The sequence below is a fragment of the Myxine glutinosa genome, chromosome 14 (assembly GCF_964187855.1).
Source record: "Myxine glutinosa chromosome 14, kmMyxGlut1.1, whole genome shotgun sequence".
Classification (NCBI taxonomy): Eukaryota; Metazoa; Chordata; class Myxini; order Myxiniformes; family Myxinidae; genus Myxine; species Myxine glutinosa.
In genome coordinates, this window is record NC_136274.1 from 74,276,167 (window position 1) to 74,300,205 (window position 24,039).

The 24,039-nt window shown below is 48.6% G+C and overlaps 1 protein-coding gene across 2 annotated transcripts in view; it reads right to left on the minus strand.

Moving 5' to 3' along the window:
• PPM1D (protein phosphatase, Mg2+/Mn2+ dependent 1D) overlaps window positions 1-17,857 on the minus strand; it is a 33,618-nt gene extending 15,761 nt beyond the window's left edge. The window contains exons 1-2 of one of the 2 annotated variants that reach the window (XM_068136160.2): window positions 17,435-17,857; window positions 8,802-9,024 (exon numbers count right to left, since the gene is read on the minus strand). In XM_068136160.2, the coding sequence (XP_067992261.1) occupies window positions 8,802-9,024; window positions 17,435-17,762 (551 nt within the window). In that variant the 5' untranslated portion in view covers window positions 17,763-17,857. The remainder of the gene's footprint in view (window positions 1-8,801; window positions 9,025-17,434) is intronic. The other variant, XM_068136159.2, reaches the window with a different exon arrangement.
• Between the last annotated feature and the right edge of the window lie 6,182 nt (window positions 17,858-24,039).

Below are 24,039 nucleotides of genomic sequence, written 5' to 3' on the forward strand. Positions count from 1 at the left end.
CAGGCAGAGGCGCTCCTACGGTAAAATTTCATGTCAATCGGACCAACGGTTGTCGAGAAAATGAATTTTAAAAATGCAGACAGGCACACGGCACACGTACGCAGAAATTGCTTAACCCCGCTTTTCACTTCGTGAGCGCAGGGTAATTATACACGATATAACATTATCCTATACTTTATTACCTCCGTCACCAAAGGTGAAGGTTCACACCTGTCTGTCTGTGAGCAGAACATCTCAAAATGTGGACGGATTTGGGCAAAACTTGGACAGGTTAGGTGTTCGAAAAGGATTAATTGATACGATTTTGGTGAAAGTTCGGATCCGGATACGAGAAGTTTTTAATTAAAGAGATGCTTCACCATTGACATTGGATCAAAAACGAAATATAGCATGATATCTCAAAACGTTGTGGACGGATGCGGACAAAACTTGGTGGACAACTTGGTTAGGTTAGGTGACGAGAACAAGCCGATTACATTTTGGTTCAGGTCCGGATGCAGATCCGGCCTATCAGTGGGTACAAAACGTAAACTCTTCAGCCTGACGGAGGTATGCGCTCTACCGAGTGCCTTTCTAGTTACCACCCCCACCGAAGGTAGACGAAGGTTATGTTTTCAGCCTTGCCCGTCTGTGAACAGGATATGTCAGTTGTGGACAGTTTCAGACAAAACTTGGTGGACAGGTGGGGTGTGTGACAAGTATGAATCAATTTGATTTTGGTGAAGATCCGAATCCGGGTACGAGAATTTTTAAGTGATTCTTCACCATTGAAAGATGGGGGCAAAAATGACAAAAAAAAAAAGTTATGAACAACTATACTGTCCAACCATTGTACATTCCTCAATATCATGGTACACAACTCAGTTAAACAGTTTACTCCCAACTCTCATGCTGCCTCCAACATCTCAACAGCAACATCAGTTGGTCCTTTTGTTTTACCTTTCTTTAATATGTTATTAAACTTCGCCGTCTGTTTGTTTGTTTGTTTGTTTGTTTGTTTGCCCTCTGACTTCCGGGTTCGGTTGCGAGAGGACGCTGGCGTTGCATATTCGCCGCTTCTCCGACTGGATGGATGTACAGGGTCTGCTTCTACTTTTCTGACCTGACATCTCACACCTGTCCTGCCTTTTCACACCCGCACGTGCCGCGTGTTCTCCGGCTGGATAACGGAATCTGCTTTTGATGGTACGGAATACGGAATCGAAAGGCCCGCTCCCGTTGTTTGTGGCCGTGGCCTTGTTTGCCGGTGGCCTTGTGGTCTTGGTGGCCTTGTGGCCTTGTTTGCCGCTGTGGTCTTGATTAGCGGCTGCAGTCGTTTGCCGCTGCGTTTGCCGCTGCGTTTGCCGCTTTGCCTCCTCGACCTTGGCCTCGTACTCGTCCCTTCGCTCCTGCCTGGCATGGCTCTGAAGTACTCCGCCGCAAGGCTTCTTCTGCTCAATACCCGCTCCACCCCATCATGCATCTCTGCCATCAAATCAAATGGACTCCTCCGACGACCCAGGTACATTCACCGTGGCTCCGGTCGCAAGTTTGTTTATTTGCAATCAGGTCACTCCATCCCCGTCCTCTGGTCGGCTCAGCGCACTCTCACTCTTCGTCCCAGCGCACCTGGTCACAGCAACCCACACGATCGCACCTCTTGCCTACGAACCCTGGCTAAATCACCTGAATTCATCCCTGCTGTTCAAAACAACATCAAGCTCACCCTGTTCAACACCCGGTCCCTCAACAATAAATGCCTCATCCTGAACGAATACATCCTGGATAACAAACTGGACTTTCTCTGTCTCACCGAAACCTGGCAACAACCTCTGGACTACTACACACTCAACCTCACCACACCCAATGGATATTCCTACGTCAATAAACCACGCTCGGAGGGCCGAGGTGGTGGAATTGCCGTTATCCACCGTCAAGACATCAAGACCAACCTCATCTCCATCTCATCTGCTCCATCATTTGAACACCTGGCTTTAAAACTCTCTGGTCACACGCAGTCAGTCATGGCTGTCGTCTACCGCCCTCCCAAACCACACCCATCATTCCTGTCTGACTTCTCCTACTTTCTGACCCAGCTATGTTCCCTCTCCCCCTCAATCCTCCTCCTTGGTGATTTCAATATCCACATGGACTCCACTGACTCCACAATAACCACTGACTTCACTGATTTACTCACCTGCTTTAACCTCACTCAACATGTCGACTTTCCTACCCATATCCGTGGTCACATTTTGGACCTTGTCTGCTCCACTGGATTAAATTTGCACCATCTCTATGGCTCCGACCTCACCCTCTCTGACCACTTAGCCATCACTCTGACCATCAACATCCCCGCCCCAACACCAAGGCATTATCGCACAATCAACTTCCGTAAGCTAAACGCTCTTTCACCTACCTCATTCTCATCCACCCTCTCTGAAAAAATGTCCACTTCTCCCTTCATTGACCTCCACACCCCTTCCGACCTCACTGACTACTACAACCACACTCTCTCCTCCTGCCTTGACCAGCTTGCGCCTGTAAAAACCAAAACAGTTTCTTTCACCCATTCTGCTCCCTGGTTTACCCCTGAACTCCACCTGATGAAAACTCGTGCTCGCCAACTTGAAAGACTCCGCAATAAAACGGGTCTCACATTTCACTCCCAAGCCTACAAGGACCACATACAACACTACAAAGATGCCCTCTCCCGCGCCCGCTCTGCCTACTACTCTCAAATTATCCACTCTGGCTCCGGAAACCCAAAAGCACTCTTCTCGACAATAAACAAACTCCTCCGCCCCCTGAACACCACCACCCAGTCATTCACAGTAGACAACTGCATCTCCTTCCTCTCTTTCTTCCAACGCAAAATTGACAACATCTACAACAGCTTGACCACCGCCGCACCCGCTCCCCCTCCAACCACCTGCCCCCCCTTGTCCTGCCATCCCCTGTCTCGGTTCTCCCCAATCTCTCCTACTGACCTCTCTGAACTCCTCATAGGAATGAAAACTGCCACCTGCACTCTTGACCCCATCCCCTCCAGCTTTGTCAAAGCCTCCCTCCCTGCTCTCTCTCCACTTATCATTGCAACAATAAACTCCTCCCTGTCTACAGGCATCGTCCCACCTTCCCTCAAAATTGCTGCTGTTACCCCCATTCTAAAAAAACCTGGTCTAAACCCTGACACCCTAAACAACTTCAGACCCATCTCCAACCTACCCTTTCTGTCAAAAGTTTTGGAACGCGCTGTAGCCACTCAACTCAAACATCATCTCTCTGCCAATAACTTGTATGAAACATTCCAATCCGGATTCCGCTCCAACCACAGTACTGAAACTGCTCTCCTCAAAATCACCAACGACCTTCTCCTCTCCTCTGACGCTGGCAACCTCAACATTCTCGTCCTCCTCGACCTCAGCGCTGCCTTTGACACCATCGATCACACTATCCTCCTCACCCGACTTGAATCCACCTTTAACGTCACCGGCACTGCCCTCTCTTGGATTAAATCATACCTCTCTGACAGATGCCAGTTCATCTCCATCAATAACTGCAAATCCCCCACTGCTCCCCTCCCCCAAGGTGTCCCCCAAGGTTCAGTTCTTGGCCCCCTCCTCTTCATCCTTTACCTGTCCCCGCTCGGTCACTTAATCCGCCGTCATGGTCTCAAATTCCACTGCTTCGCCGATGACATCCAGCTTTTCATCTCCACCAAGTCCGTCTCCACCGACACCCACTCTATCCTGACAAACTGCATCACTGAAATAAAATCCTGGCTTCAAATCAACTTCCTCAAGCTTAACTGTGATAAATCTGAAATAATCATCATTGGCCCAAAAACGCTCACAAAATCCACCCATAACTTTGCCCTCAACATCGACGGTATCCCAGTATCCACCTCCCCTCACATCCGGAATCTTGGCGTCATCTTTGACCAAACCCTTTCCTTCGACAAATACACTAAACAGATCACAAAGTCAGCCTTCTTTCACCTGAAAAACATTGCCCGTCTCCGCTCATCCCTCTCCTCCACGGCTGCAGAAACCCTCATCCACGCCTTCATCACCTCCCGTCTGGACTACTGCAATAGCCTCCTCTATGGTTCACCCTCAACAATCACCAATAAACTCCAATACATTCAGAACTCCGCTGCCCGTCTACTCACCCATTCCCGGACCCGTGACCACATCACCCCCGTCCTTTACAAGCTTCACTGGCTCCCCATCCCCCAGAGAATCCAGTACAAAATCCTCCTCTTGACATACAAAGCCCTCCATAACCTGGCCCCATCCTACCTGGCTGACCTCCTCTCCAGACACACTCCCACCCGCAACCTCCGCTCTGCTGGTACCAACCTCCTGACCCCCTCCATCCGGACCAAATTCAGATCCTGGGGGGACAGGGCCTTCTCCATCGCTGCTCCCACCCTCTGGAACTCACTACCTCACACCATCAGAGACTCCTCCTCACTCACCACATTCAAAACATCACTAAAGACCCACCTGTTCAACGCTGCATTCAACATTCAACCCACAGCATTTAACCCCTGACTATCTCTTCTCCTTCTCCCTCCTTTTGCTTTAAATATTTCCCTATTGATTCTTGTCTTGTCTTTTTGATTCTTGTCTTATATATATGCCGTATATCGCTGCTGTTTGTTTTCTTGATTCTTGTCTTTTTGCAATTGTTGTTTTCATGTATTGTTATGCATTATGTTTTCCACTCTGTCAAAGCGCCTTTGGGCTTCTGGAAAAGCGCTATACAAAATAAATGAATTATTATTATTATTATTAATCTATTAATAGCGGACCTCACCAATTCCTCTGACATTTCCTCCATTGCACCTTCGACTTTCTTGCCCTCCACCTCATTATCACATTCAATCTCCTCATTCAACAACTTTTGGAAGTAGTCTTTCCATTCTTTTTCAACTTCCTCTTTTCTCAAAACAACTTTTCCATCCTTTCTCATCAAACTATTCCTGGAACATCAGGTCTAACCTTAATCATCTGTCTAAACATTATAAATGTTGTTTCTTCCATCTGCAATGTTCAATCTCTTCCCACACTCTTCATATTCCCCATTTTTACGTTAAATACCTATTTTTTTTCTTTTTTTGTATACAAGATCGAGGCTCGTGTAAGAGCTAACATTGATCACAAAAAGACAAACTGACACATAAAACATAAGATAAAGGGAGCAGGAGACACGATGGAGAGCAGGGAGGGGGTGGGAGAGGTAAAAAAAAAAAAAAAAAAAAAAAAGACGGACTCTGCTAGGACTTACAGGAAAGAAGTCGGTATTTCAAAACAAAGCGGATCTGGGGTGAATTAACGGGGGTAGAGAAGCTCAAGGTTTTGGATGGGGGAAGATAAGAGATGGTGGTGAACAGCTGTTTTGAAGACCTGGAGGGAGGAGTGGGATTGAAGAGAGTGAGGGAGTTTGTTCCAGAGGCGGGAGAAAAGAGGAATGAAAGAATGAAGGTGAGCAGACAGTCTTGATTTCAGCAGTTTAACCATAAGAGGGCTGCTGGCAGATCTCGTGCGACCTGGATGAGTACTTGGGGGACAGAGTACAGAGAGCTAGGCCGGAGAGGAGTCGGTAGAAGACAGAAATCCTTCCTCAAACACTTAAATTATTCTCAACCCATCGATTCTTTACTCTTCCTCCACTTCTATGCATTCATCTTCTTCTTCTTAGCTGTTGCTTCCTGCTCCTTTTGTACATTTCCCATAGTCATCCCACATGCCTCCTGAAATACTTTCTTCCATGCATCCTTCGTTTGCCCCAAACTTCATCATCCTCGGTTGCATTCACGTGTTCTTTTTCCTTGCTCATCTTCTCCTCAAATCTCCCCAATTCCTCTACCCCCATCCTTCAATTTCCAAACTTTCACTCAGTCTGCATGTCACATACTCTCGGTAGAGCGCATACCTCCGCCAGGCTGAACAGTTTATGTTTTGTATCCCACCGATAGGCCGGATCTGGATACGGCCATGAACCAAAATCAAATAGACTTTATCACCGAACCAACTCATCCACCAAGTTTAGTCATAACTCGTCCATAACTTTTTTTAAATATCATGTTATATATCGCTTTTCACCCGATCTCTCAATGGTGAAGAATCACTTAGAAATTCAATAATTCTTGTATCTGAATCCATATTCAGATCTTCACCAAAATCGAATCGATTAGTCCTCGTCACACACCCAACCGAATCTGTCCACCAAGTTTCGTTCAAATCATTCCATAACTGAGATATCCTGCTTTATATCGTTTTTGGCCCTATCGCCCAATGGTGAAGAATCACTTTAAAAACTTCTACTGGCCGGATCCGGATCTTCACCAAAATATAATCATTTCGTCCTTGTCACACATGCCACCTCTCTGCCAAATACCGTCCACAACTTTGAGATATCTTGTTCACAGACAAACAAACAAACAGACAGACAGACAGACAGGGGTGAAAACATAACCTCTATCCACCTTTGGTGGTGGAGGTAACAATCTCTTCAGTCTTAATCCTTAGATGGCAAACAACTAATTTGTGTTGTGTCAAACATTTTTCCCCGGGTATTACTTTCACATTAAGTGCACTTCCTCCGAGACTCCTCGGCACCAACAAATAATCAATCTGACTCTTCGATTCGCCATTCATGCATGTTACCAGCTGTTCTGCCTTTTTTTTTTTTTTTTTAAGCATGCATTAAGTGCACACACATCCATTGCTGTTGTGATTTATAATATACATTCACATGCTGTATGGGCTGACAGAGTGGCCTAGAGGTACGCACACTCACCTCTAATCTGTCCAGCCTGTGTTTGAATCCCGACCCAGCTATAAACGGTCTTTCCGGTGTTTCACAGGCAGGGCGATTCATCAATACGTGTGACGTCCTTGTTAAACCGGCGTCCCGTCTGCCAGCAATCAGTGGTGGACATGAATGATCCCACGGTGTCCTTCACTACGAGTAGCCGAGCTATCGCCGGCCCTCTGAACAAATCAATTTCTGCCCTAACCAGCAAAGGGAATTGGATCAGCAGCAAAGCCGCACTCCCAGCCAATAATGCTACCCCACTGCCAGGTGCTGCGTACGAACGAACAAACAAACGAAAAATCTGTCAGCGGCCGAGGACTTGCCGGAATGTTTTTTTAATTTTTTTAATCGGCCATTTTGGACAAATATGGTGGCCGAACCACGTGACCGATGACGTCATCATTATTTGTTTTCTAAACTAATTTATTCCGAGATTATGCTCAAGAAATTTCATCTTGATCAGATGAAGTTTTGTACTTGTCGAATTATGACAACATATTTTATTCCCCATGGAGAGTTCTTTACAATGAGCCATGTCTCAATTTTTTTCTATTCAGCACTTTCGGAGAAATAGACGTGCAAAGTTTTTCGGTTTTTCCAAGATGGCGGCCGAACCACGTAAACGATGAGGTCATCATTAATTTTTTCCTCCACCAGTTTATGCCGACATGGCGCTCAAGAAATTGCATCGGGTTGGATGAAGTTTTGTACTTGTCGAATTATTACGTCATAATGGAGGCCTTGGGCCTGGAGAGTTAAAAATTGGGCACAGTCTATTCCAGGGCAAGACAAATATGTGTGTAAAGTATGGCGATTCTATGTGCAACGATGTAGACGTAGTACCACGCACAAACAAACAGACAGACACAGACAAACCAACCAACCAACCAACCAACATACTTGCCGGAATCTTTTCTGGCAAGTAACAAACGAACCAAAGAACGAACGAACGGACAAACAAACGAATCCGCTACATTCTTCTCTATACCCCAAAGCCCAGATACTCCCTCAAATCAACCTACCTTTTCTCCACATGTCCATTCAAGTCCCCACCTCTTATTAACCTCTCAGAAACGCTTTAAAACAACTATTCACAAGTTGTAAATCTCAAGCATGCACTCCGAGTCAAAACGATCTGTTCGAGACTGAACTCTGTGGAGTTTTCTCCATCCCCTGCACTCCATTTCACATCTGTGGAGCCTGAACCTAGCACGAGCACAAGGTGTCCTCTGCACCTTTAGAGATGTTCTTAAACGTATCAATTAATATTTGTTCTCGATCAGTTGTATGCCACAAGCTCTCTCTCAAACTATCAATTTGCTCTGAAAATCGGAGGGCTGCATTTACCAACCAGAGACGTTTAAATGAAAATATCTTACAAATTGAGATTATTATTTTATTATTTTGTTGCTTTAGTCTCCATTATTCAATCTTATCAGAAGCAGATATTCAATTTTTAAAAGTTGGACTCCACTAAATATTATGCCAAGAAATTCCTCCCCACTTGGGCCTTCACACCTGTGCTAACCCAAGTGGGCAGGAACATCTACATTTTATCCTCAAATATATACCTTTTACAAAACCCATTATGTCTGACTAAAAGCAGACTTCAATTAAGTGCAAGCATAACTAAATAAATTGCAAATTTTTGCCTTCCTCTTCAAATTACAAAATTAATTCTTCATTCAAAATCAAAATTCAAATACACATCCTGCCGGTGTGTGCCCCGGTTTACAATAGGTACACCGTATCCCTGCGTGTCGTAAGAGGCGATTAAAGGGTTGGCGTCAGGAAGGGCATCCGGCCATAAAAACATTGCCTCAAAAAGGAAACCATGATGATTTTCATGGGGCCCGCAAGGCTAACCCCTGCTCTAGCAGGGAAAATGGCTTTAAAAAAAGGGGGGGAAAAAAAAATTCAAAAACATGCACCGATCCCTTTTGTTCTGCACAAGTTCACGGCTTCTTCGGAAGCATTGCTGCTGGCTCGAAACGCACCTGCCACCCAAAGCCTCGATTCTTTCCCTCTCCTTAGGCGAGTCTGGTTTGTGATCTTCGGTCAAAGGCACGGCATGCAGGACCCCATGTGCCGTTCGCACACCCAGCACCACGCCAGAGTCGCCCACATGCGCCACGTACATGCGTCGACCGTGCAGGATCACCATGCAGGCAGTTGTCCCCGCAGTGCTGGGTAAGCCACTCACCGTACATGGCCATTCCGCTGCAAGGCACACATGACAGATTCCATCTCATAAAATGCAATTCTCGACTCCTAAATTTAACTAGTCGATTCTTATGGAAGCAAATATCTTCATACTCACAGACCTCATCGCAATTCCATTGATAAATTGATTTGGCTTTTGGTGAAGACTTTTATGCTAATGTAAACTGTCATGACATCCAATAGACCTAGATGCAAATGATAACGTTTGTCACTCTCTTCCCGGTGTGTACCCCAGTTTAGAATAGGTACACCGTATCCCTGCGTGTCGTAAGAGGCGACGAAAAGGGTTGGCGTCAGGAAGGGCATCCGGCCAGAAAAACATTGCCTCAAAAAGAGAACCATGACAATTACAACCACATATGGGCAGGGTACAGCCCGAAGTACTCCGTGGGGGACCCCACTCCCTCTCCTCAAAACTCAAGGTGGGGAACCCGATCGAAGCAAGGGTGGAAATCACTCCATTTATGACGAAAGGTCTGATGCCCCACGTGGAGATCGGTTTCTGAGGTTTCGGACATGGAATGTAGGGACAATGACAGGGAGATCAGGAGAAGTGGTGGAAGTATTGGTCAGAAGAAGAGTGGACATATGTTGTGTGCAAGAGACGAGATGGAAGGGAAGTGGTGTGAGAATGGTGAAGGATAGGCAGGGATAGAAATACAAGTTTGTGTGGCAAGGGTGCCCGGAAGGCATGCATGGCGTTGGTGTCCTGTTTTCTGAGGAGTTTATAGACAGTGGTGAGTGTGACTAGAGTGAGTGATAGGTTGATGATGGTGAAAATGATGATTGGAAAGCTCTTTGTGAACGTCATTTCGGGATATGCTCCGCAGGTTGATCGGAGCGATGGAGAAGGACAAGTTCTGGTGTGCAATAGAGAAGCTGATGGAAAATGTGAAAGATGAGGAAGTTGTTGTGGTAGGAGGAGACCTAAATGGACATGTGGGAAGGAGTATGGACGGTTTTGAGGGAGTTCATGGGGGTTACGGATATGGTGTGAGAAATGGAGAAGGTGAAAGGATTTTGGAGTTTGCTGATGGAGCTGATTTGTTAATTTGTAATACTCAGTTCCAGAAAGAGGATAATAAGCTCGTTACATAGACGTCAGGTGGGTCGACGACAACTGTTGACTACCTGATGGTGCATAGGCAAGATAGGGGGAACCTCCGGGACACAAAGGTGATCCCGGGGGAGGAGGCTGTTTCACAGCACCACTTGGTTGTCTGCGACATAAGGGTGAAAGGTGCGAGGAGAGCTCGGCGGGTGAAGTACCAAATGAGAATTAAGGTGTGGAGGTTGAAAGAGGTGACAGTAAGGGAGGCATTAAAAGAGGCTGAGTAGGGTAGAGGATGATGTGGTTGAGCTTGAAAGTAGTTGGATGTCAATGAAAGGTAGTCTGTTGGGAGCCATTGGTGAGGTATGTGGATGGACAAAAGGACCACCGAGGCACTCGGAAACATGGTGGTGGGATGAAGTTGGAAAGAGGATTGACGAGAAGAGGCAGAAGTTCAAGGAGTGGCAGAAGGCGAAGGGTACGGGGGCAGAAAAAGCAGAGCATGAAAGTTATAAGGCAGCCAAGAAGGCTGCAAAGAAAGAGGTAGCAAAGGCGTAGGAGGCATGTAGGAAAATGATCGGAGAACACTTGGATTCGGAAGAGGGTCAGAGAGCGGTATTCAGGATTGCAAAGCAGATAGCGAAAGAGGTGTGATGTGATGCGGGTGAGTTGCTTGAAGGATGAAGTGGGACAAGTCGTTCTGGACCCAGATGGAATTAAAGGAAGATGGAAGAGATACATGGAAATGCTGTTGAATGCAGAGAATGAATGGGATGGCAACATGGAGAGAAACCCAGTTTTAGGACCGGCAGAGAAGATAACTGTGAAGGAATTTGAGGAAGCGATAAAAGCAATGAAGAGTAGAAAAGCAGGAGGGCCGACGGGAGTTGTGGGAGAGATGTTGAAGGCAGCAGGAAGTTGGGGTGTAAAGAGAATGACAGAGATCTGTAATCTGGTGGTGAAAGAAGGCCGCATTCCAGTGGATTGAGTACTGAGTATCCTCGTCCCTCGATACAAGGGGAAAGGTGACCCTCTGGACTGCGGCTCGTATCGAGCAATAAGGTTATTGGAGCATGGAATGAAGGTACTTGAAAGGGTGTTGGAGAGGAGGATAAGGAAGAAAGTGAAGATTGAAAAAATGCAGTTTGGATTTATGCCAGGAAGAGGAACGACAGACGTGCTTTTTATTGTAAGGCAGTTGCAGGAGAAGTACATGGAGAAGAGGAAGAAGTTGTTTCTTGGGTTTGTTGATCTGGAGAAAGCATTCGATAGGGTTCCACGCGAAGTAGTGACATGGGCTGTTAGGACAAGGAAGTTAGGAGTGGAGGAATGGTTGATCAGAGTAGTGATGGCAATGTACAAAAGAGCGCGCACAGCTGTAAGGACGAAGGACGAGAACAGTGGTGAGTTTGAGGTGAAGGTGGGAGTGCATCAGGGGTCGGTACTAAGTCCACTACTATTTGTAGCTGTGATGGAGGTGCTGGCTCAGAACATAAAGGAGGGTTTACCATGGGAGTTGTTGTATGCAGATGATCTAGTGTTGATTGCGGAAAGTATGGATGGAGTGAAGGAGAATATCGGAAAGACAAAGGTGATGGCAAGTGGTAAAGCATGTGGTGAGGTGGAAAGAACTGGGAAGTGGCCGTGTGCTGTGTGCAGGAAGGGTGTCGGAGTGAACTCCATTCAATGTACAACGTGCGCCGAGTGGGTTCATCAAAAATGTAGTGGTCTGAGAGGGTCATTAACCAGTGTGGCAGCTACATTCAAATGTAAGGTTTGCACAGAGGGAGCTGCAGATGGAGGAAATGTTGAGTTGGATCTTGGAGACGGCGTGAAGCTGGAAGGTGTGAAAATATTTTGCTACCTCGGAGACATGCTGAATGGAGAAGGTGGATCAGACTCGGCAACGGTTGCTGGAGTGAGATGTGCATGGAAGACGTTTTGGGAACTGAGTGGCATGCTGACGAGGAGGGGAGTGTCGTTGAAACTGAAGGGAAAGGTGTATGCTGCATGTGTGAGAAGTGTTATGATTTATGGGAGCGAGACATGGGTAATGAACATAGAGCAGCAACGAAGGCTGGAAAGGGTGGAAATGCGAATGGTTCGGTGGATGTGTTGAGTGTCGTTGAGAGAGAGAGGAAGACAAATGATGAATTGCGAAAGATGATGGGAATAGAGCCTGTGATTGATGCTGCGAAGAGGAACAGGTTGAGATGGTTTGGTCATGTGTTGAGGAAGGATGAAAGTGACTGGTTGAGAAGAATGATGGAAATGAATGTAGAAGGAAGTAGAGGACGGGGAAGACCGAGAAAGACTTGGCTAAAGATGGTGGAAGAAGAAGTGCAGGCAAGGGGGTTAACAAGGGGAGATGCAGAAAATAGGGCAAAATGGAGAAGATTATCATGGGGACCGCAAGGCTAACCCCCGCTCTAGCAGGGAAAATGGCCTTAAAATGCATGTTTTTGTTGTTTAAGTTGTCACTCTCTTACTCTGTTTTTGGCATGAGCCCAAATATATATAGAAGATATAATTTTCAAGATGGCATTTAGTCAGAATCGAGGACTAACGGACCAGTAAAGTAGCAATGGGGTAAGGGAGGGAGAGGACGTGGCACACGACCCACTCAAATGGGAATCTCACAGCAGCAAGCTTATCTGACAGCATCAGTGGAGAGGGCCTGCACTTACTGATGAGGTTCAATTGCGAACCTGACTCACTGCAAGATTAGCGCATTGCAGGCAGGGATTTGCTTCACAAAGTGCGCCGTTCCTCAGGTGGACATCAAGTTGGGGACCCATCTATTGGCATTCGGTGGTGAATGTTAAAGATCCCATGGTGTATTTTGCATTAAGAGTAGGCAAGATCACTGGCACCCAAAACAAATCACCTCCAGTCAAATGTCACACCTGATCAACCAGTTAATGAAAGACTAGGGCCAAAAAAAACAAAAAAACAAAAAACATTCACAAGGCCGAATTCCACAAGCAGGTAGGAATTATTAGGGCCGGTGAGGTAGAAGCAGTAGCAATGGTAGCACTAGTACTACGATCAGGAAGCTGAGTCACAGACTCTGCTTTTTGCTCAATGTCAGCAGGTTGAATAATTTGCAGGTTTTTCAATACAGCTCTAACTAGATATTGCACATGCTGCCTTCGCACCCCTTTACTTAGCTCCGGCCCATTCAGGTAAGTATTTCACACTATAATCCCCCACCCCCTTCTCCAACCGTCTTCACGAGTCCGTTGTCTCGAGGCATTACCTACAGAAATTTAAGCTGGCTGCCTACCATCACCTCATGGTCTCTCGCATTCTTCCGACTACCAAGCTTTACTGCACCTGCCAAGACCCTGTTCCCACCCTTATAAAATGAGGAGCTTTCTACATGATGCAATCCGCCCCAGAATGCTCGGCACGCATGGGCAGATCCCCATAGCAGCAATGTTGAACGGGGCCTGTCGACGTATATCGTGTGTAAAAGACAAAGATCGTTATCAAAAAATGGCTCTCAAAACTTCGAAGAGAAGCTGAAAATAATTGGGAAGGTATCTGAAAAGGAGGTGCCGCTACACAACGAAAGGGTTGGAGAACCTTGTCAGTTCGTAAAAAGGACAGATCTTGCAGCTACCCATACTGCAAAAAAAAAAACATGAAAGTGGGCCAGTGAAAGGCCCGAACTGTGAATTTCTACCCTGATGATCGCTTCCAGTGAATGGACTTTGAACCTTGCGCGAGTACCTCACGTGAACAACGTATGTTTGGCGATTTATTTAATGGACGTCTGCAAATGGAAAGAATGCTGTGCATAACTACCAACAAATAATGGTTACCGACTTCGACAAAGCTCGTGTTCGAAACCTGAAAATAGACAAAGCTCGTGTTCGAAACCTGAAAATAGACAAAGCTCGTGTTCGAAACCTGAAAATAGACAAAGCTCGTGTTCGAAACCTGAAAATAGACAAAGCTTGTGTTTGAAACCTGAAAATAGACAAAGCTTGTGTTTGAAACCTGAAAATAGACAAAGCTTGCTTCGAAACCTGAAAATAGACTGGGGCTACAAAAGCAAATGACACTAGATTTTTGCATCTATTGCTAAAAGGAGAAGAGTCTGCACGCTTACGTACACGCGCTGCCGCTCGCTTGTATTGCCAGGAACTAATAGGAATTCGACGTCTCTCATCCACTGACATTTCTTGCATTTCCTACGCTAGAAAAACCCACTCCCTTTGGGAGCAACCTCGTGGGAGAAGAGGGATGTGGGGACAGTGGATCAAATATATCTGGTGCCGTGGCCAATTCCCATGAATCAGATTTGCATCCAGGACCGCAACATGTATGGTTAACCATTTCAAAATTGTGACACTTTCATCTAAATGCTAAAAATTTATATTTAAAAGACTTTCGCATACAGATTTCGTCCGAGCACCGGCAGGTTTAAAGGGGCCAGACGAGCAGAAGGGGGTCCAGCGAAACGCCCACAAAGCGTCCTTCCTTCGCATTCACGTCATGTCCAGCGAAACGCCCACAAAGCGTCCTCCCTTCGCATTCATACGTCATATCCAGCGAAACACCCACAAAGCGTCCTTCCTTCGCATTCATACGTCATGTCCAGCGAAACGCCCACAAAGCGTCCTTCCTTCGCATTCATACGTCATGTCCAGCGTCCGTTTTCACGTTACCTCACAGTTTTACTTCTCTTCTTGTGATGCGAGGCAGCGAGGTCGCAGTTTGAGGTTGTCCCACTTTTTCCCATTGACCCCTGTCGCTCTGCTTTCCCATGAGCCTCAATACGTGTATTAGTATTTTGGTTTTCTAATATTAAAAATCATGAACAATGGTCATGACTAGAGTCCCTGTATATAGAGAGTTGTGTCAACTCAAATTTGGACGCCATTTTGTGTCTAAGTGTGTCGGATTAGATATACATGTACATTCGCGATATGGGGTGATATATTCTAAACCTGCTAAAAAAAAATTTTACTACACATATTTAGTCTTATTATTACATACAGGTGATATTTGTTTTGTCAAAAACTCAGCTATTGCCGTGAAAAAGAGCTGTGTGGTGATATTAAAAGTGGTATGGCAATGCATATTACAAGCCAACACTGCATATGAGAGCTAACATTATAAGGAAGACAAACCAATGCTGTCGTTCTCTGAATTTTAATAACTTTTAGAAAGGAGTGTGGGCATATCCAATATTTTTTAAAGGGTGCCGAGAGCAATTCCGGTGTAGGACTTCCAGCCGACATATAGTCTAACACACTTAAAACAAATTCTGTACGTGGTATTGCCATATTTCTATAGTGTACAACTTTAGTTTTATCGACATTTATATTCAATTTCCATTGTAATGATTTAACAAGCTGCAAGTCAGCTTCTGTCTCTGACATAAGGAAAACGTCATCGGCATCTAGTAAGATTGAAACGTTCATTTATTACTACACCCTTGCCCAGAACTCTGATGGATATTGCCTGATCGATTAATATGTTTCATAGCTGGCGACTTAATTAACACTTAATTTTCGACTGCGCCAAGCCGTAATTGAACAGAGAAAAAACTTTAAAAAATACCTGCAGTGTGCACGGTTCGTCTAGTCGAACAGATATGGAAAAGCACAGATAAGACGTCGTATTCACCATAACTTGTTTAATTTCACCAGGAACACGATGAGGCCAACACAGTAAACATTCAGTACAAAACTTGGTTCATACATTCAGTACAGAACATGATTCATACATTCAGACCGTAAGAAAACTCTGCCCGTAATACAACACTCTGACCAGACCAACACTTCATCCCACTATGTTCACTCCTCACAAGTGAGACTCATCACTACTCCGTTCACTCCTCACAAGTGAGACTCATCACTACTCTGTTCACTCCTCACAAGTGAGACACCATCACTACTCCGTTCACTCCTCACAAGTGACTTGTATTTGATGCATCCTTGATGTATTTATTTATTGAAATTTTTATTCTAACACAACACAGTTTAATTTTAATGAGCTGTCATGTACTAGTACTTCCACAACAGAAAATCACATGGACAATCTTCCGGAAGATGGCCAGACAAATCGCTGGCTCTATCGACCACATGTATATTGATATCAAACAGAGATAACAGCTTTTGAAAGTTGAGCCAGTTTTAAATGTGGGTACACAAATACACCTGTTTTACTGCATTAATCACCTAGAAATATTGTATGTTTTGGGAACGATAGCTGTCACCAGGTTAAATATATAGGGATTGTCCAATGTGCAAAATCTTCCATCACTACAATTTGGCCATAAATCCCGGGGTGGGAAATATTTGAGCAAATATGCCACAAGACACATGAGCACTGTACAAAGCAAACAATAACTCGTCAAATTTTGGACGTATGGATGGCTGCACAACCCGCAAAAAAATTGAGCAGGTCCCCCCCTAAAATTGCTTTTATGATTGCCGATTAGGCTAAAGATTTTAAACCAAAAAAATAACTTGCCTCGGAATAAGTTTTGAATGGACGGACAGACAACTGAAAACAAAACGGACCATGGGGTTCCCACCCCTATAAAATCAAAATTAATTCCCTCTGAAAAAGTACAGTGACATTGCCCGCAGACTACCCAACCGCAGACCAGGCAATGTCACTGTACCGGGACATTTCATCAATCAATGACAATATACGGTCCGCTAGGACTACCCGAAAAAAATTGAGCAGGGTTCTTCCCACGGAAATGCATTTTTGGTCAGCTCCTTGAAGATTATAAACAAACACAAATCACTTCCCTTTAAAAGGGTTTTCAACGGACAGACAACCAAAAAAAAAAAACGAGCAGATAGATTTGCTTTTGAACATCGATCATCAAGCGGCGTGGGCCTACCTGGCAGAGTCTCGAGGAGTCGATCGCTTTCCAGCTCTTTCGTCTGACTTTCGCTTCCCAAATTTGTCTTCTGACTTTATCACTTGGAAATCTATACATCTTATATTTCCCAGATTGGTTTGAACAACCGAAAGCAGAACAACCAGTCATTTTGTTTGGCAATAAACAACATTCCCGTACCAAGCTGACGTTCACGCACGGTGAAGTTAGACACAAAATGGCGCCACGGAATCACGTGACCAGAAATCTCGGCTCAGCGCATGGCGCAACTCTCTTTATACAGGGACTCTAGTCATGACCACGCTTATACTATAAAAATGTTTTAGTTTATATCTAAATCACAACAATAAGAGCGGAACACAAGACTTGCCAAACAATGGCGTCCCGACAAGTACAACAAGCACACCAGCTGTAGGCCTCAGAGCGTCTCTCTCCCCGGAACCCACACACCAACTCGTGCCCGACGCTCCCCCCGCGGCACTCACAGAGCTTTTTCCACATGTCGCGATGGCAGATGAGGAAAGCGTCGCGGATCGCTGCGCACACCTTCTCCGGGTCGTGCGAGCGAAACTTTAGATGCCGGTGTATGATCTGCCAAAGGTTGTGCCGAGCGAACGACGCCGCCTCACGCCCGCCGTGCCCGTCGAACACCGCGAAACAAGCAAACTGCTCGTCCCGAGTCAACAGGGCTGCGTCCTCCATATGCCGGCGGGCACCACGGCACGCAGCACCACTCGCTTGCACACAAATCGAACCCACCGCCGCCATATTTACACAGCTTTCGATTTGTTTGCTTCCTCTTCTTTTATTCATCGTCAAATGTTTGGTCCTCTTCGTCTTCTGCCGCCTCTTCGTCTTCTGCCGCCTATGGCCGATTCCTCTTCCTCTTCTTCTTGGTCTTGTTCTTCTTCTTCCTCCTCATAGTCCAGCCATGTATTTTCCTTTAAAAATAATTCTACGTATTTTTAACCCTCACGATGTTTTGCATTACTTTTGATTATATGCGTTTTATTTAATTCATTTCATATCGCTTAGAATTTTTGAAAGGAAATTATTAAAAGAAAGAAAATCCACTGAGCGAATTTATATTGTAATACACCCCCAGAGATTAAGCAAGTAAATATTCAACATAATACTGATAAACCATCAATTCGACCACTTTTCTTTATAGAATTAATAAATGTTCGTCAAAACACCATGTGTTTGCAAAAAATGAGAAGAGAAAATGTTTTTGCATGTTCTTATCACGGAGTATAACTCTGTGGTTCTCATTCACGTATGGCCCTCTGTAGAAACTAATACGTCATGGCTTTCAAGATCTGAGTAAAACTAGTTTTATACACAATAACAAAGTCGAATGAAGGAATAAATGTGACGTCATCACGTCAGTGGACGTGGACTTTGATCCTTGCCTGCTTGAGCTTGATCCGCAAACCGTCCAGATGTGTTCAACAACTGCTCCTCATTAAAACGAAATGGACGAAATGTTTATAACAGTTAATGTTGTCTCAATGAACGGTTCGCCACGCAACAAAGCAAGTTCAACACAATAATTGAGTTGAATGGATAAAAGCACCTTCTTCTTCTTCATATCTTAATGTTAAACACATGTGATGTAAAAAGAGCGGGAAATTGCAATTTTTGTGCACTATGTAATTTTGATTTTATTTTGATTAAATGTCGTCCGGTTGATTATTATATAGGATTTTGTGTGAACATAAAAGCCGACTCCAATATATTTTTCAAAATTATTTTTGTTACAGAGACGTCCGTTCCCAGTTGTCGTCGTTCCGGGGTTTATTTGAAGTTTTTCTCTTATTTCGTGAATTCCCACTTGAGGGCAGTCTCGCTCCACGAAGCTTCCCTTCTTGTGTCCATATTAGATTAACATTCGGAATGTTTTGTTTCTTTCACATCATTCCCTGCATTGTCTCAAATATATCGTCTTCTTCGTCTTCTTTCATTACTTCTTACTCCTTTTAGTCCTTCCTTCCAAGTCCTTTTTAATTCGTTCAATTCCCGATTGTGACTCCATTCCAGTCTTATTACCTCAGTCACCCAACTTCTGTGTGTCCATGAGCAGGATATCTCCATGATAAAAAAAATTATGGACGGATTTGGACGATACCACGATCAAGCTATCGCTTGCCATGCAGCTTGATTGATTCAAAGCGCTCAAGCTATCACTCCAACGGAACGGAGTGCTCGGCATCCCTTAAAAACATGGCGGTCTCCATGGAAACAGTGATATTGTCGTACTCGAACAAATGCCCTGGACGTCATTTTCAGTTTTACTCCATCCTCGTAAATAGATGGGGAGGGTAGAAAGAGGAGCCCATGCCAAGCTTGTATATAGGACCCTACCATTGTGGATTTTGGGGGAGGGGGTGGCTTTCAAATGTTTGTAGATCTTGAAGAATTTCGATGAAAAGTAAAGTAAATATTAAAGTATGAAAAGCACGTTTCCATAATACCAGCAGCAGTTTGATGCAAATCCTCCCTTTTTTGGGCGGTGTATAGGGACCGAAGCGCTGCCTCGCATGCTACCAGAAGTTTATGTTTTATCAATGTAAAGGTAAGCCATGTGTGTGATAGGTTCACCGATGTGTTTGGCCTGAACTGCATAAAAATCAAAATACCTGTGGGGGGAGTCAGCCTTCCTACTAATGACGTAATTGTGGGTGGAGTCAGGCCAGCTGTCCAACCAATGGGTGAAAAAAGAGAAACAGACAGACAGAAAACCGCCGTGCTACTTTATATATACAGTATATATATACTAGCTTGGCTCGGCTCGCTGCGCTCGCCTCACCAAGCGTCATTACTGAGGAACGGGCTTATTTTAGCTGAGGCTAATGACTGTATATGAGTTGCTGTGTTGTCATGATTTACACCAATCATAATACTGTGGCGGACACGATGGCTCGCTGGCGCGATGACATCATTCCGCGCACCAGGAGGGTGTCGGCCACGCCGGAGGGGTAGGCGTGGCCTCGGGATATACACGGGGCACACAGCCCCGAGCACGGCAGTGCTATAGTTTGACCCTTTGAATAAAGACGCTTGTGTTTACATCGTTGTTGCTTCCTTTATTGGCAAAACAAGTCATGCGCATAGCACCGCGCTACATTGGTGACCTCGACTAGTTCCGCCGACGCTGAACTACAGAACGCGCCATGACGAGCAGCAACGCGGTCGCGGTGAAACTCCCCGAGTTCTGGGAAGCTCAGGCGGAGATATGGTTTATGCAAGCCGAAGCCCAGTTTCAGCTTCGTGGCATCACGGCGGACGAGACGCGCTACTTCCACGTCATCGCCGCCCTCGGGCCCGGCACAGCCGCCCGCGTCATGTCCTTCCTGCGAAACCCACCGGCCGACCACAGATACGAGGCACTCAAGCGTCGCCTCATCGCCACGTTTGGCCTCACAGAGGACGAACGGGCCGACCGTCTCTTGGACCTTCCCGACCTCGGCGACACGCGACCATCGGTCCGAATGGACCATATGCTGTCGCTACTGGGGGACAAAGCACCGGATTTTTTATTCCGGGCGCTCTTTTTACGCCAGCTGCCGGCCCAGGTACGCCTCGCGTTGGCCGGTTCAAAGATAAAGGAACCCCGAGAGCTGGCCGTTGAGGCCGACAAGTTTTTCGCGGTGTGTGACACGCAGGCGAGCTTCGGTGAGGCCGTGGCGGATCCCGGGGCTGACGCTGATGCTGATGCACCACACCTCATGGATCTCGAGGCTGATGCACACCGCGTGGCCGCCGCCACGCCCCGCCCACCACCACCGCGAAAACCGCGGCCTCCGCCTTCGTCGCAAACCTGGTGCCATTTCCACGCCAGGTTTGGCCACAAGGCGAGGAATTGTCGCCCGCTGTGATCCTTCGGCAAGTCGGGAAACTGCCAAGCCGGCGCTCCGTAGCGGCCCTGAGCGTCGGCCATTCCGGCAGCCTTCTTTTTATAACGGACACCTTGTCCGGGCACCGCTTCCTATGCGACACTGGTGCACAGGTGAGCGTTATCCCTGACTCTACGTCCGACAAGCGAACCGCGGGCCGGGGCCCCGCGTTGCTTGCCGCGAACGGAACACCCATACACACATTCGGGAAGTGCTGCCTCTCCCTGCGGTTTGGAGGGCAACGCTTCACGTGGACGTTGGTAACCGCTAGTGTCCCCATGGCACTGCTCGGTGCGGACTTCCTTTGTGCAAACGGGTTGTTGGTAGATGTGAAGAACAGATGCCTTGTCCAGGCTGAAACGTTCAGCTCGCTTGCTTGCGCGCTGAGCAGCTTGTTGAGCGGCTCACTGAGCGGCTCACCGAGCGGCTCGCCAAGCGGCTTGCTGAGCGGTTCAGTCCTGGCGAGGTTAGTTTGTACGCTTCCGGCAGCGGACGAGTTCACCCGCCTCCGCACCAAGTTCCCGGCCCTCACGCGGCCCACCTTCTCGGCGGTGGCCATAAAGCATGGTGTGGAACATCACATACCCACCGTCGGGCCACCGGTCTACGCCCGGGCCCGCCGCCTCGAACCAACGAAGCTCGTGGTGGCGAGAGCGGAGTTCGCTACGCTGGAGCGGCTGGGCATCGTGCGGCGCTCCAAGAGTGCTTGGGCGTCGCCGCTACACATCGTGCCGAAGCCTGGCGGGGAATGGCAGCCATGCGGGGACTACCGCCGCCTCAACGATGCTACCACCCCCGACCGTTACCCGGTCCCCCACATCCAGGACTTTTCCGCCTGGTTGGCGAACATGTCCTGCTTTTCGAAGGTGGACCTCATACGCGGCTACCACCAGGTCCCCGTCAGGCCGGAGGACATCCCGAAGACGGCTGTCATTACGCCATTCGGCCTCTTTGAATTCCTTCGGATGCCCTTCGGTTTGAAGAATGCGGCTCAGGCGTTCCAACGTCTGATGGACAGCATCTTGCGCGACCTGGATTTCGTCTATGTCTACCTGGACGACATCCTCATCGCAAGCGCGTCCCATGGCACCTCCGCCATCTCCGCACGCTCTTCGAACGCCTGGGCCAGCATGGCCTGATCGTGAACCCCGCCAAGTGCCGGTTCAGCGTCGCCGAGATCGACTTTTTGGGGCACCGCGTCACCAGGCACGGGGCCATCCCCTTACCAGCAAAGGTGGAGGCGGTCAAGGGGTTTCCGCGCCCCCGCACGATCAAGGGGATCCAGGAGTTCCTGAGCATGGTAAACCTTTACCACCCTTTCCTGCCCCGCATCACCCAGCTCCTGCGCCCCCTGCACGAAGCCCACCGGGGGAAGCCGGGCAAAGGTGACGTCGCTTGGACCAAGGAGATGGACGCGGCGTTCGTGGGTGCGAAGCTCGCCCTGGTTAACGCCACCATGCTCGCGCACCCGGCGCCCGATGCACCGATCGCCCTCACCACCGACGCGTCGTACTACGCGGTGGGCGCGGTGCACGAGCAATGGGTGCGCGGAGCTTGGCAACCGCTGGCGTTTTTCAGCCGGCAGCTCCGCCCGCACGAACGCCGGTACAGTACCTTCGACCGCGAGTTGCTCGGGCTTCACCTGGCGGTCAGGCACTTTCGCCATCTGCTCGAGGGCCGTGCGTTCACAGCCTTCGTCGACCACAAGCCCCTGGTCTTTGTGATGGCCAAGGTCGCCGAGCCATGGTCGGCCCGGCAGCAACGTCACCTCGTGACCGTGTCCGAGTACACAACGGACATCCAGCATGTCGCGGGGAAGGACAACCCGGTGGCGGATTGCCTTTCCCGGTCCGTCGCCCACGCGGTCCACCTTGGCATCGACTATGCCCGGATGGCGGCGGACCAGACCACCGACCCCGACATCCAGGCCTTGCGGACCGCCGTCACGGGCCTCCGCGTCACCGAGGTGCCGTTCGACGGCGCGGGCACGGCCCTCTTGTGCGACGTCTCCCTCGGGCGGCCTCGCCCCATCGTGCCCGCGGGCTGGCAGCGCCGGGTTTTTGACGCCATCCACGGCCTGTCCCACCCGGGCACGAAGGCCTCCCAGAGGCTGGTCGCCGACAAGTTCGTCTGGCATGGCCTCCGGAAGGTTGTCCACGATTGGACCAGGACGTGCCTCGCGTGCCAGCGCGCGAAGGTGCACCGCCACACCGAGGCCCCGTTGGCCCCGTTTACGGTGCCCAAACGTCGGTTCGACCACGTTCACGTGGACTTGGTGGGACCTCTGCCCTCCTCGCAGGGTTTCACCCACGTCCTCACCATGGTGGACCGCACCACCCGGTGGCCGGAGGCCGTGCCTTTGGCGGCGACGGCGGCAGCGGACGTCGCGCAGGTGTTCATCGCCACTTGGGTTGCCCGGTTCGGCGCCCCCTTGGACATCTCGTCCGACCGCGGCCCCCAGTTCACCTCAGAGTTCTGGGGGGGCGGTCGCGCGGGGGCTCGGTGTCCAGCTGCACTCTACCACGGCCTATCACCCCCAGGCCAACGGCCTGTGCGAGCAGTTCCACCGCTCCTTAAAGGCCGCGCTCCGGGCCACCCTCCGCGACGGCGGCTGGGTCGACAGGCTCCCCTGGGTCCTGCTGGGCCTTCGGACGGCGCCCAAGGACGACCTGCGTGCATGCGCGGTGGAGTTGGTCTTCGGACAACCGCTGCGGGTGCCGGGCGAGTTCCTCCCCGACCCCACAGCACCATGGTCCGCGTCGCAGCAGCGCTCCGTGCTGCAGGAGACCGCCCAGAGGTTCGCCCCGGTGCCGACGGCGCACCAAGGGCACCCGCCAACGCACGTCGCCCCGGAGCTTCGCACGGCAGAGTACGTGTTCGTCCGACACGACGCCCACCGGACACCGCTGCGGCACCCGTACGACGGGCCCTTCCGCGTGCTGCAGACCGGGGCGAAGCACTTCACCCTGGACTTCGGTGGTTCTCCTGACTGTGTTTCAGTGGACCGCCTCAAACCGGCCCACCTCGACGTGGACCACCCCCCGCCAGTGGCTCAGCCCCCGCGTCGGGGCCGCCCCCCGGCGGGCGGACCCCCGGCACCGCCCAACCCCGCCGGCACGCCGCCAGCCACCAGAGGGCACTTCGGCCAGGTCATCCGTTTGCCCCGCAAACTGACCCTTCAGGTGCGCGGGAAT